Genomic DNA, 14,964 nt, shown 5'->3' on the forward strand with positions numbered 1-14,964 from the left:
TTAATACATCCATCAAATTGACCGAGTAATCGTTTATTTGTGGTTTTCGAATGCGAAAAGAGATCGAGATATCTCAATGTTCAATTTTGGAGAAGAATTCATGTTCCTGAAGTCAACAATTGCTCATACAATTCAGAGCATGTTTGATCTTCGACGACTGCCTGAGAAATCAAATATTATTTTTCTATCTTTTCACCTATGATTTTAGGCTGCAGTGTATTCATCTTTTTATTAATCTCATTTACTTTGAGTCTTCATGGAGTAAAATCATTGCCGAGTCTACAAGTAAAAATCGTACTCTTCTTTGGTGGGGTTCGGAAGTTGAATACGAATTGAGCACCCCGCGTTGAAAGTATCATGGCGAACGAACGATGGTTGAAACAGCATTTCTAACGAACGAAAATTGGACGGAGCCTAAAATGCGAAACAGAAGATTCTTGGAGTACACTCTGGTACTGATACTGACTACTATCATCATTCTCCAATGGATTTCATGTGAGTAATATATCCAAATTCATTATTAGACCTAAAATAAGGCTACAAAGTTTAGCAGTTCCACCTAGTTGATAGCGTCAGTTCCTCAACTATGTAGCCTTACAAACCCGCAAGCGCAACATCATATGATAGAGGATCACGTGACGTTCTCGACTTGGCGGTCATTTTTGAATATCAAATGACAACGTCCTACCTTAGTGCTACGTGGTCTCGTCGATTTCTCCATCCAATACAGCACGAAAATATAATGCAATGATCTTATCTGAAAAACTTTATTAATTTCAGATGAAACTTTGCAAGAAAAATATTCTTCGTATCCAGATATCAAACGACGAATCGAAAATTCCATGAATGGCACAATACTCACCCCCGGGCAGACAAAACATGTAAAAATAATGATAGAAGATTTAACGGTAGAATTATCATCTGATTTACTCAAGCGTCAGGCGTATTGGCGTAAAAAACCGACAATATACGCTATAACGCCAACTTTCGCAAGACCCGTTCAAAAGGCAGAGCTCACAAGACTGGCGCAGACTTTTATGCATGTGCCAACTTTTCACTGGATTCTCGTCGAGGACTCCGTCAATGAAACTGTGCTGGTATCTAATCTATTAAAAGAAAGTGGCATTGCGTATACACATCTCACTGCGGTAACGCCACCGAATTATAAACTTGGGAGGAACGATCCGAATTGGAAGAAACCAAGAGGCATTGAGCAAAGAAATGCTGCACTGAAGTGGTTGCGTGAAAATCTTGGTCCAGACGACGAAGGAATCGTTTATTTTGCCGATGACGACAACACGTACTCAATTAAATTATTCGAAGAGGTAATCCCCCTTAGGTTTTCGGAGTTGCGGATAGAAAAAGCTAGAAACTAGATGGATTCACGCGATAAGATCATGTTCAATTTCGATTAGCTTCATTATTTGGTCATAGGGTGATTATTTTAAATTTATATTTGTACAAATTACAGATGGAGAAAATTAGGCACGTCGGTGTTTGGCCCGTAGGACTGGTCGGAGGACTTATGGTAGAAAGACCATTATGCGATAAAGCAACGAATAAAGTCATCGGATTTAACTCGGTTTGGAAACCTGATAGACCATTTCCGATGGATATGGCTGGATTCGCGGTAAATGTTAAGCTACTGTTGAAAAATAAGGACGCCTGGTTCTCGTTCGAGGTACCGACCGGATATCAAGAGAGCGAAATATTGAGGCAAATAACGACAAGAGAACAGCTTGAACCTTTGGCGGATTTTTGCACAAAGGTATAATAAACTGGATTACATAAAATCACATCCTTCGACACAAACTTACCATAAGAGTGTCGCATAATTACCTTTCGTGCAATTCCAGGTATACGTGTGGCACACCAGAACCGAACCTCCTAAGCTAAGTTCTGAGCAGCTGTTAATAAAAAAAGGTAAAAGATCTAACGCAGGCATGGAAGTGTGAGCAATATTTGTATGGTTTTGTAAAAGATTGTTAAAAGATAATGAAGTTGAATTGAACTGTTAATTGATTTTTTGTTGGTCTATGATGCGGTTCAGCGTTGAGTGAGAAAGTTATATTAGCATTAAGTAAAAAATTATCAGAAATTATACCAGTGGACGTTCGAATACTCTTAGCTATATTTTTGTCATGATATTTATTAGATCTAATTCTATACATACAAGAGCGGAAGCGTCGCCGATTCTGACTCAATGATTTACTGATGAGATTTACGGAATACAGTAATACGTGTATTTCTAAATAAAGTTCCTTACAAAACATTAAAAGATGGTCTGCCTTTACTCCGAGCGTCCAAAACCCGAATCATCCAGAGTTGTCAAAAGCCGCCGAATTTGGTTTCGTTAAAGAATCTTCACTCGCTTCGTAAAATACTGTTTCCGAATGCAAGCAAGATTATATGCATGGATCGAACGGTAAGAAGCAAAGGTTCGAACTAAGATTCTGTTCTGAAAATCTTTTCACTCTTTATTTTATTTTTTTTATTCTTTGTCGCGTACAGAAAAAGCATACATAAAAAATATGCCTTAATGTCTACAAACCTTTAATATTAAAGTAAGTTGTAATATTTATATTTGTCAAACTTTTTTGGAAGATGCGTGTTAATACTTTTTCTTGGGAAGCCATATACTGCAGTGCAGATTGATGTTCTCGGTTCTCTAGTTGGTATTTTAGTTACAGTTCCGAAATAGCTGCATGTCATTTATTCTTACTTTATTATTTTAGGATTTTATTCATCTATTCTTTTTACGGAGCTGTAATAATTTTTCATGTGTATCATGTATATAAGTATTTCAATCGATATATAATATGTAATACATTATATACCTCTATATCCTCAACGTGCTCGACTTACAAGCTAATAAGTACTATATTTGGCAAAACTGTTGTTACCTTACGTAAAAAAGCTACCCTGCGCATTATATGCACTTGCTAGAAAACAAAATTTACATTTTCAATGAAAAGAATTTCAAACAAATACATATACTGCGCGCGCGATTAACACTAATTATACCGACCGGGTTTTTCTTCGTTTCCTCTTCCCTACTCTTCCCTCCTAAGCTTACAAATTTAATAATCATAGTCCTCTCAAGGCTCGAGGCAAACGTTTACAAGCAATTACAAAAACTTATCACAATTTTAACTGTGTTTTTGCAAAAAGCTTTCTCATACTGTCCCATACAATGGCATTTATCTCTTACTCACCCAACGAGCGACATGGCGATGCTTATATTTCCCGACTCTTTTCTATCTTTCCATTTCAAATAAATACATGCCGTTTCTTCATCGAACAAAAAAGCAACACTGTGGAGGATGCGTTCTGAGGCAACGATTGAAATTAAAACAGAATATCGATAATGTTTCGTGAAAATTTACAAACCGTGCTCAATGAAATCAACGGCGAGTAAAGCGAGAAGCGTACTTACTTCAGAGTTGATTTCTTCTCGAGACAATGGCACGAACGATAAGGATTCTCGTCAGAGTTAAGAAAATGCCACTGGATAATATCGTGCTTAAACTACTTACATATCGTGATATATAATATATAATATATCTAAAGAGATTTTTTCTTATTTGTTTTTTTTTTTTCTTCATTTTATTATATTTTTTTTTTTCAATTTTACGTTTCTTTTATCGATAATGTAAATTTTATGGAACGTTAATATACACGGTTACAATTGAAAAATACATCTTATTATATTTGTGATTTTGGAAACAGAAATATACACTTGTGAAAAAATAAAAACCTACAATTAACGATGAATTACGTTTTACACATCACATTTTAGGGCCGATTAAAACGGATCTAATAATACCTACATATAGACTATAAGGTAAATAAGAACATCGGCCATGTAAAAGTAATTTTTTACGACGATATACACTCGTAATACAATGATTAAACAATAATATTACAGTTCAATTATCGCATAGGAAAAGAATGTTTTAAATACTAGGAAATCAGTCTTCAAAAAAACGACGACGGATGATGGCGGTGATTAGAATCAAAAAACTTGTTCTGACCTACGGACAAAACTACGGAATAAATATAACACTCATTGGAACTCTCATGATCGGGATTTTTTCGGTCCCCATTCTTTCATCTTTAAATTTATATACGTACGTCTACTATGAACGTGATCAAAAAGCTCGCATTTCGCAAACATGGTGATCGATCAGTTGGTTGAATTGACGAATCAATCATTTTTTTTGCTCTATATTATCTATAGATTGATATTTATACACAGTTATATGTATACGCGTAGATAGATACATGTACATATATTTGTAAGTAGGTACGATTCATGGAGAAAAATAATATTCTCCTGTATCCCTTTTTTTTTTTATTCTTTTGTTTTACGTTCATCTACATGTATAAACATAGACAATTATTCCATAACCCAGCGTACTAGACTGTTCACACACCTACCACAAAATATTCTGATATTTATTGATTTTTTCTTTTTTTTTTTTTTTTTTTTGCGACTCAAATTAAAACCTCCAAGCTTATTTGCGATTTGATATCTCTGCGTGTATTTACCTCTGCGCTATAATTCTTCCTTTTAAAAGCCTCTATCGCGTCTACTAATCACCTAAGTTTACTGTAATACTTTTATCTTGATTTTCTATTTCATTCTAGGAATTACTAAGAGTAAGTTTGATCATTAAGTACAGATCAGAATATATCCCATTGACGCGAATTAAATTTGTCAGGGGAATTCCATGAGAGGCGACGCTTCTCGATGATTAAAAACTGCGACACCGTAAACCCAAATTCAGATAAGTACATGTGTTTGGGTTTTTGCATCTCCCAAATAATAGGCAGGAGATTCAGGTTTACTTTGCAGTAGTTGATATTCACGGAGTTGCTTGTACCATTTGTAAAATCATGAAACATTGTGTCATCATGAAATCGCAAAATAGAAGATTCGTTACCATTATTCTTTCTCGTTAATATCAATTCTCCTCATCAAGCCAGACTCAATTAATATCGGTGAGGATCAGGTGTTAAGACTGGGTAGTAATATCGTACCTCGTCGCAGAGATTGACCAAAATTTCGATGACCGACACTCGAGTCGAGTTAAAGAACCCCCACCCCCCAAGACACGAACATGAGTAAGACAGGAGGATAAAATGTTGCGTTGCTAGTCGCAAATTTCTTAGAGAGCTGACAATAGCAAAATCCATCGAGTGGAGGAGTATGTTGGAGAGATTAGTTCGAACTCTTGAAATCTGAGGATCTTGGATCGAGTTCTGGAGAAGAGGCTGCGTCTTGGCAATATTTTAATACTTGTTAATACTTTGAAAATGGTAAATTGAACTGCTTGACTGTTCGATTTTTATCGTAGTTGCGTGAGGTTCGAGAGCTGCTTTCGGCAATCGCTTTGATTGGTGCTTCAGATAATGCTGATAGTGCGCCTGGTCAGGCGACGACCAGCAGCTCAGAAAATTTCAATTCATTTCAAGTCTTTCTATTCTGATATTCAGAATTGCATCAGCTGAAAAAATAATTTACAACCTAGTACGCCGGAAGAATATCTAGACCGCCGAGTCTTTACCAACGAAACCAGTTTTCGATACGGATGTCTTTCCATTGAAATTCACCGACGTCTCTCTGCGAAGACCCGAGTCGATTATCGGCGTGATCTTCTTCTCTTCTCTGAGAGGTTCTTTTTCATCTCTGAAATTGACGAGACGTAGGTTTTGTTAATCGAAATGTGCAAGAACGTTCTCGACATGGGTTAGTACATTTCGTGAAACGATTAAAATTGATGCAACATTTCCATGGCGTGCATCATGCTAATGAGAAACTTTTACAATTTGAATGTATACGATAATGCATAACTTAGTTCGCAGTATTTATTGTCATACGATACTCGATCATATTTAAAAATCTTGAACCATAAATGTCATGCAACATCGCCAAAAGCTATAGCAGATTAAATTATTTGATGAGCGGTATGAATGAGGGAATCGATGATGATACCTGAAGGCTGATGGATAGCGTAAATTGGCTCTCATTAAACAAAGGTGGTTGGCGGCGTACGTTAGGCAAAGTTAATTGAAAAAATAATACATGCTAAATTGATCCGCCAGATGCTTCAAGTTAATCATAAATAATAATATAATTACATTGGATGACACTCGGTACGCCAGAATCATATACCATATAATTATCAACTGTATAAATATCTACGTCATCATTCAATCGATTTCGTATGAGAAACGAGTCTCTCACGTCACGAAAATATATTACGTCAAAAATCTGTTACAAGCGTAAATCATATAATTGATGATGATAAAAAAAAAGTAGCATGCTGAGTACACAGCAACGTACATATGCGTTACCAAGAGAATAAAACATTTCATGCCAATTTTAATATTTTTTTTTCGTTCTTACATAACGGTATGTTTGACTAATTTAATCGTATTTTTTCCACCGTCCGAATCTTGAATCGCCGTTACACCGGCGACATTCGCCATTTTTTGGTCGCAATATGGCAAGGGAAACCGCCAACCGTAAAGACTATGATAAAAAAACACATACAAACGAAAATATGATTTATCTATCGTCATCTATTTTCTGTGTTATTGATCCGCTAGATCAATATATTATCTAAAATATTAACAAGCACAACCTGGTCGTCAGTTATCATGTTTCTAAACTTTATCAAATCTGAAAAAGTTTTTGAAAATCCGAAATTTTCTAAAATAATAAAAGCACATTATTCCCGTTATATATTCGTCATTCGAATACAAGATTCACGGGACAAAAAGTAAATGTTGCCTACTCTCGTTGCCGTCACCATTTTCCTCCTGCATTTTTTAACTAGTTTGCATTTTGCTGAGCAATTTTAGCTACGTTATATGTTACATCATTCAATTAGCATCCCGAAAAGAATTTGTTAAATTTCAGTTGATTATGATTATCTCTGCACAGAATATTTAGACAAACTGACGTGTCTGCGTTTTGAATATCCAAAATTTATCACACCACGCAGTACCTCCAGTACAACCGTTTTACTTCTGTCGGTTAAAAAATCGTGAAATGATCGTAATTTGTGAGGAATGATGTGATACGCGATAAACGATGAATCTTGTGAAATGACACACGATGATAGAGCGCCAGACTTGCCAAAAGCACAACGTATAAATATTATAATAAAGTCGGAATTAAATATTCCGCAAGTCGCTAATACAAAAATATGGTATATACGAGAAAAAAGGAAATGAAACTATATCTGTAAAGATTTTCTCTCACCTTCCGAGCTTGGCATCGTCTTCGTCGACGGGCTTTCTCCTAGACCTTTCACAGATGTAAAAGATGATTCCTGAAAGAAAGAAGAAAAAAAAATAAATACATTTTAATAACGATAATAATTAATTAGTCCTAGCTTGTGCAGGCATAAATAAATAGAGCGATGACGTCCTGCAATCATCGTCAACTGCAGACGTCCTTAAAACTACCCAGGGATATGATAAACAAACTGACATTGAATGTCATAATATTTAGAGAATGACAAACTTGTTAAAATATCATCTCTCTTATATATATACATATATTTTGAGTTTAACCGAGAGATCAAACAGATGATGTAAGGGTCGTCGGAAATGTTATAAATACATTAGCCGTCCTACCCAAACGGAAAATTAAATTAAAAGAGAAAATTAAAAAGTACAATATAAACGGAAACTTGTTGCGATATCTGGGGAGAGAGACTCACCGGTCTTATTTGCACAGCAGCAGATAACGTCTACGACGATTATAAGGATGAATAGAACTGCTATGACGATCCCGATTATGGCTGCACTAGAGATGAGGGCTCCTTCGTGCTGCATTACTTGCGTTTCTTGACCTTTAAGGAAGTAAAGAGATGCGGAGTTAGTAAATATCAAATGTTTGGTGATCGCTGCTTCATAGTTAGTGCAAAAGCAAACAAACGATGTCTGGTGATTTGATGTTATATTGATGGGGACGAACGTGCATGCGATTATGATTTAGTCGATGGTGATGGTGAATGATGATATGTGTTTCATTCATTGTTCATGAATTTACTTACATCGTACGATGTAAAACTTACTGATATAATTTTGGCGGTTTGGCAAATTTTTAAACCGCGACCCATTATTCATCTACCTGAGCATATTTGCAAGATATACGAATATCTATACATTTATCATAATCGAAGTCTTTATTTGAACAGGGTGTGAAAAATGGGCGTTTCGATATACACTCCACTTTTTGATATAAAACTCAAGGAAAATAAAAATGGATCACCAAACACGTTACATTTTAGTTCCTGAAAGGGTGCCAAAATCCGTCTTTATCAAAAGCAGAACCAAACCAAAATCTAAGTAAGTGTAGATCGAGGGGGAAAAACAACAAGAGGAAGAAAAGTACGTTTGGTTAATCATAGAAAATGAAGAGTATACGATGTAGCGTGTAAAAAAGCGATAGATTCTTGTTAAAATGCCAAAAAAGCCCATGAAGCCCATTCTCGTTGTTAGTCTACGCTAGACTATTCTAACAATATATACATATACGTTTTTCTCCAACTTGTTCGAATAGTTTATTTTACTTTCTCTTAGACGATTAATTTTTTTCTTTTTTTTTTTCGTTGGTACAAAACTTACTACGTACTTGATATTTACCAGTTTCTGGTCGCGATGTATTCCCACAGGACAAAAGCAGGCAAGCAAAAATAATCGAGACAGTCATCAAAGAAACCATCTCAAATCGGCCATTTGTACGCATAAGACGTTTAGTTATTTAAAACAAGTGCAATGGGCTGTTCTAATAAATTACAATCTATTATTTATGGTATTTCGTACATTAGAGACAATGAGAGAATGTCATTGACACATCGCAAATGGGGGGAAAAATCTAATGATACTAAAAATGTTAAATTAATAACAATTTGAATTGGCTTCTCCAACGACATTTTTCGAACGTTTCACTGGATACTTATATATTTTCATATATTTACAATATATTCCACAAGAAACTATTTACCTTCATAAATAAGAGTGTTTTTTCTTTTACGTGTTGCACGTACGTGCGTGTATATATGTGTTTGTATGCAGGTCTTCAATAGTAGCCTGATGGAATTTATACTTCAAATCGGGCTAAAATTGTTGTCACCGAATTGTGTTGTTTCCTTTGTTTTTTTACTATAATTGTTGCTTTTTAAATAAACTGCATTGAGCATATAATGATATATTATTCGTTGCATCTAAGATCCTCTGCTTTTATTCTCAGTCGCGGATTCGGAAAATTCAACGGTTCAAATCATTAGAATTTTCTTTATTTTTCCATTTCTTTCTGTTTACTCTTTTTCATTCCTACCGCTAATATATCTAGGTATAACTTTTAATTTATACTCAATCATCGTTTATTGTCGTCGAATTATTTTATGCATGTAATTGTATACGTACGCCATACAGTGGTATGTTTCACATACTCTAGCATATATATTATATACTTATATATATATATATATATTACACAATGCCATACTTAAGGGCAAGAGCAAACAAATTGAATTGCACCTCGTTATTTCCAAATTTTATATGTATATATATATAATATGTATACGTAGGTACGCATATTTTCTATAATAAAAACTAAGTATACGTATGTGCAAAGAGTTAAAAAGAGAAACAAAAATTAACTAAAGAACTTCGACTCTTCAATCAAAACTTAATCTCCGTAGATTTTATCGGACTTGATATACGGATGGAAAAGAAAAAAGATCAGAATCGAAAAAACATACTCCCAAGTAAATTTGCCGGACGAATATAAAATAACAATAATCATTAATGGAACTACTATAATGATAAACACGATCCACCAATGATTCACAAATTTCAAAACTGACTGTGATTCTTTTTTCTTATCTATGTTCAGGGTACATACATAGGTATGTATATATCTATAGAGTGGCTTTTTGAAAAACAATCATACATGTATGGAGACAAAAAAATTAAAAAAAAATGTAAATCAAAAATAAAGAACCGTGCCATGCTCTATATTATGTTATAAGTTCGATTTACCTTATCAAAATTCGCACACCACTATATAAATTATACCATCAACAATTATAATAATAATAATAATGATGACAATAGTAATAATAATTATAACAATATGATCAAAGCATTATATAACTACTATTTTTTTTAGCACTAACAATTGTATCAATGGTATACTAATGTTCATAAAAATAATGACAATAAGTAATAATATTTCAATAAGAATAAAAATAAGAATAATTATAATAGTAATAACAACGATAACTATGATAATATAAGTCGTATAATAACATTACACCGATGATCATGATAATCTAGACTTTTAATTTTTGAACTATTCTAAAGATACTAGCAGAAAAAAAATTAAATCATAGCAAAAACACCCATTGTATAAGTCAAGATTGCAGATGAGATTGCCGTGTAACGTTTGTGTAAAATAATAGTAATTCAGTAGCAATGATATTAATTATGATGACAATGAAAAATATAATATTAACCATAGTAATAATAATCGCAATTATAACAGTAATGATAATGATATTTCACAGATCATGCGCACTAAACACAAATTTTAATCTAGTCAAGCGAAACTATTGATTGAAAAAGTTTCCCATGAACATATTAATTTGAAATGAGCCCAACTACAATAATTATATAACGGATAATGGCTCTCGTCTGTACTAGATTAGGTGTATAAACCTTTTGCACAGTTATTTATGACGTTTGTTCCTCTCTGCCTTTTTCAATCTTTCATTCTGATACTCTAGATATTTAACATTTATTCAACTATTGTATGATACTTCGTTTACGGGAATAATAGAATCGGACGTCAATTGTGACGTTCGAGTGCAAAAAAAGGAATAAGACACAAAAATTAATAACGAAAATCAAGCGATTCTTTGGTTCAAACATATCAAATCGCACAGACGATAGCCTTATACATACGTTCATACATACATACATGATATGATAAGAAGATAAATTTTAGTAATTTTTGCAATGAAAGTAAAAAAAAAATAAGTAATGTCCCATTTGATACAGCATTTTTTTCATCATTGTTTGATTTGATAAAAACGGATTTTGTATTTAAAAAAAAAAAAGAAAAAAAAATACATATATGCCATTCTGAAAGCATACCAAGTTGAGTTATGAGTTTTCCTTACTGTATGTGTGCATTTATATACATATCTATTTATCTCTAATACAGATCATGCAACACCGAATAATGAAAGTTCATTGCAAAACAAATTTTCAATTATTTCAAATACTTTCTGTATTTTTTTTCTTTTTTTTTTTTCTTTTCAATACAACCGCAAAATTTTTATGAGTATGATCATCTAAAAATATCTCTTTCAACAATCAGTTGGTATGAGAATAAATTGAGAGGGAAATAATATTAATAATTATTATTATCGTGAAAAAAAAAGATAACGAAAAGAATGTTCAACAGTATAATCGACTCTGAGATTCGCGATACACAATTCAGATGACGAAAAGAAATTGAGTCTAACGAGAGAAATAATAATAATACGTCATATAATTTATATGATTCCTTTAGTATAAATTTCTATTATAAGTATACTTTCAATACAATTTATCATATATGCATGTACAGCCAATTTATACGATAGGCATTTGGCAATCTTAAGGCAGTTATTAACTTTGTTTTCATATAATTAAAAGTTAAAAGTATATACGCACCAAATTATTATAGAGTATAATACTATCAAGTATAGACGCGCAAAAGCAACTGGGAATTTATGTATAAAGTTGCCCAATACTTCGAATACATAAAAACCTCAACTGATCAGTTCTTTTCGTCGTGGCACCAGGTGAAACTTTGCGATCAACCAACGAACGTCGTCATGGAATCACCTGGTAACACGCCGCTTGAAGAACTTCTCTTTGATAGCACGCAAAGTTACCGACACGTGTAATTTATATCGCAATCAACTCACAGGAGAAAAACAAAAAATCAAAAAAATCAAAATAATTGAAAAATCAAAAATTAACCATGAGGGAAAAAAAAATAAACTAAAAAGAACCTAACGTTGATATCGATCCCCTGCATAGTTTTGAATAGCGATAAATTTTCAGAAATCTTTGAATTTACTTTTGAAAAATTTAACGTAAAACGCGATCCAATGATTTTATTTTCATTTACATGACAATGAGATTGGTATGTGACGTAAACGTACCAGCACGTTTTTACTCCCCCAAGGAAATAAAGAAAAAAAAGAACCAAGGAAAAAAATGATCAGCATTCAACAATAAATATCTTAACGCTTTATTAATATTAATAATTACTTGACGATGACTCCGGAATGTATGTTTCCGCCCTACAACATCCTAAGTTAATAATTATTAATGCACCCTCTTATTCTCATGACCCTCAAATCTAATCTATATGTTTCGTTTAAGTTTTGTATTTTTGTATGAGATGTTGTTTTCTCTTCCTTTTGATTTTTCTTTAATATCTCTGCATATCGACATTCAACCTTCCTTCTTTTCATTCAGGGCAAATCGAAAGACCGATTAAGTCTTACTTAGCTTTGCTTCGCAGAATACTGTGACGCTAGGTGTCAGCAGGTGTATTATATGTGTATCATTGCTTGTTCCTGACTCTAATTACTCCAATTGAGAAATCATTCAATTGGTATTTCACGTTCCTTTGCCGTGAAAATATACATTTATCATCCTGGAGACACCTAGCGACCGGCAAATCATTTCTGTTCATGTAATTTTGGAAAAGGTATAAATTCACAAAGACTTTAAACGAACAACAATTTGTATTACACCGTGCCGGGGGAGGGAGGACTTAGAAAAAATGCATATCGGTGGAAAAGAGAAATCTCTACAGCCTGCGTTAAGATTCGTTTTCATTTGTTTTTTCTTTTTTTTTTTGTCTTGTTCTTTTTACAAAACCAGAGATAGAGTTAACGTTAGGGCGAACGTTAAGGCGCACATCGCGAGCTTGGTAGAATCTCCGCCGGATATTATCGAGTAGTCTGGTGTCGCATCTGATTCTGAATGATAAAAATTTCCTCTTGTCAAAAAAAATGTCAAATGTACATCACAAAAACTGTGTTTTTCATTATTTTTATATCAATCGGTTATGTAAATAAAATAATATCAATAACAATAGTAGTGTGTTATGTGTTTAGAACAAAATCTATAATAAATAACGAGACTTGTGGCTGCGGATCAAGTGAAATATTGGTATAAATATTTCAAGTATCTACGGTACATCGATCACGGTACATATATCCAAATTAAATGAGGAATAAATAATCGCGGAAATAAAAAAAAAATTGATATGTGTACGGGTACATGATTATTAATTACAAAAAGCGATACTAATTGAACAGCTAATATAACTGCGATTCGTTGCAAGATTCAAACGCGCGACGTTTTTTCCCTTCATACGAAGTACGATATGTTAAAACGATTTTTCGAACGCCGCGTAAACGCACATGGGATTTGAACGAATGAGAGCTTATGTGTCTAGTACAGAGTAAGGAATAAGTATTACGTTTCATGCGTGTGAAAAAAATATTAGGTCCGATATATTCCATGAAATCCTCGATGAAATCACTACTGTGGCAACACGAATATATGTATAGTCGCGGCGCAGCAAATCGCATTTCATATGTCAATATAATATAAGAATTCTATGTGGTTTCGGTGATATAGTTTTTCGAAATCTCCTCGAAATCATTCAATAAGGCTTCGTACAATATGTATATATAACACGGCATGCGGATTACACAGATTTTTATCTGGAACAGTTCAGGGGTTTCATATCCATTCCGAAAGATTTTATCACCATGATTTATACGTACGGGGGATTTGAAAAGCTTTCCTTAAATGTTCATGTATAGATGAATTTCATGAGATTTGAGTAAATTTCATGGATTGCTAAGAGTTGATCAATTGAAAGGTGATCTAACAATGAGTATTAGGAATCACTAATTCAACTAACAATAAATATTATCATGAAAACCCGTGAATTTTCAGTTACCAAAATAGATAGAAAACACATTTATATATTTCTTGCAAGGAATCGAGCATACAAAAACTACCATGCTGTACTCGCGTAGTAAAGACGCTATTGAAAATACTAATCACATGAAAGAAAAAAAAAAAAAAAAAACCATTTCAATTTTGGAAATCAAAATTCATCTCAAATAAAACGGAGCGTATAATAACTATCATCGACGAGTTTAATTTTTCATATTCAAAGAAATGAACGACACGATAATTAATGGGATCTAAATAGCGATATACGATGTAGATATTGTTGAATAAAGTTTACTCACCTCTAGCTGTCTTGAATTGAGCCGTTCCGGGGGGACCGTATTCGATGGCGTTGTGCGCCCTGACTTCGACCCTGTAAAATGTGTCGGCCTTCAGATTTTTCAGCCAATAATTCGACCTGATCTGGCTCCTCACTTCCTCGACTATACAGCTACCCGACTCCGCCTGCCATGTACCGCGAACCCTGCTTATCGGGCAGTATTTGATTTGGTACAAATCGATTGGTTCGCCATTGTCAACCGGTATCAACCACCTCAGTTCGAACTGATTACTGTACTGAGATACTTCGTAGTCGGATCCAGGGCTGAGTTTCGATAAAATTTTTGGCTCGTTAGGGAAAGATCTTCTAGGCGTTGACTCGTGGAGATTATTACCCCAGTTACCATCGCCGACATCGTTACGCGCGCTAAACCGAAAATCGTAGATCGTCTCGGGTGTAAGACCCTCCAGAATGTAGGGCGAGTCTGAAAAAAATCAAATTCGTTAATGGCGCTGTCAAGCATCCCCTTTTTCTTTTACGCGCCCCCAAATCGAGTTGAAAAGGCCGAACGAGAGTTCTTGGAATTCTCAAGTGGTTTGTCGTAGATGGGATAACTAAACGCG

The 14,964-nt window shown here is 34.0% G+C and overlaps 2 protein-coding genes across 6 annotated transcripts in view; one reads left to right on the forward strand and one right to left on the reverse strand.

The window, feature by feature from the left end:
• Positions 1 to 204: 204 nt before the first annotated feature.
• Positions 205 to 2,278, forward strand: LOC105685161 (galactosylgalactosylxylosylprotein 3-beta-glucuronosyltransferase I). The gene is made up of 4 exons (XM_012399019.4): positions 205 to 495; positions 781 to 1,325; positions 1,472 to 1,768; positions 1,857 to 2,278. The coding sequence occupies exons 1-4, from the start codon at positions 372 to 374 to the stop codon at positions 1,953 to 1,955; spliced, it is 1,065 nt and encodes a 354-aa protein (XP_012254442.2). The 5' UTR covers positions 205 to 371; the 3' UTR covers positions 1,956 to 2,278.
• Positions 2,279 to 2,451: 173 nt separating this feature from the next.
• Positions 2,452 to 14,964, reverse strand: part of LOC105685224 (fasciclin-2) — a 43,369-nt gene continuing 30,856 nt past the window's right edge. For 3 of the 5 annotated variants that reach the window (XM_048660235.1, XM_048660234.1, XM_048660233.1), the window contains 5 exons: positions 14,364 to 14,825; positions 7,737 to 7,868; positions 7,274 to 7,343; positions 6,413 to 6,538; positions 2,452 to 5,692 (listed from right to left, as the gene is read on the reverse strand). In XM_048660235.1, the coding sequence (XP_048516192.1) occupies positions 5,551 to 5,692; positions 6,413 to 6,538; positions 7,274 to 7,343; positions 7,737 to 7,868; positions 14,364 to 14,825 (932 nt within the window). In that variant the 3' untranslated portion in view covers positions 2,452 to 5,550. Of the gene's footprint in view, positions 5,693 to 6,412; positions 6,539 to 7,273; positions 7,344 to 7,736; positions 7,869 to 8,964; positions 13,071 to 14,363; positions 14,826 to 14,964 lie in introns of those variants that run through there. The other 2 variants (XM_048660236.1, XM_048660237.1) reach the window with 2 other exon arrangements.

The sequence above is a fragment of the Athalia rosae genome, chromosome 1, assembly GCF_917208135.1.
Source record: "Athalia rosae chromosome 1, iyAthRosa1.1, whole genome shotgun sequence".
NCBI classification, from domain to species: domain Eukaryota; kingdom Metazoa; phylum Arthropoda; class Insecta; order Hymenoptera; family Athaliidae; genus Athalia; species Athalia rosae.

Coding starts and splice junctions, on each gene's coding strand:
- LOC105685161 (XM_012399019.4), top strand. CDS start 372: ATGGTTGAAACAGCATTTCTAACGAACGAAAATTGGACGGAGCCTAAA. Junction 496..780: donor CATTCTCCAATGGATTTCAT/GTGAGTAATATA, acceptor TATTAATTTCAG/ATGAAACTTTGCAAGAAAAA. Junction 1,769..1,856: donor TGGCGGATTTTTGCACAAAG/GTATAATAAACT, acceptor GTGCAATTCCAG/GTATACGTGTGGCACACCAG.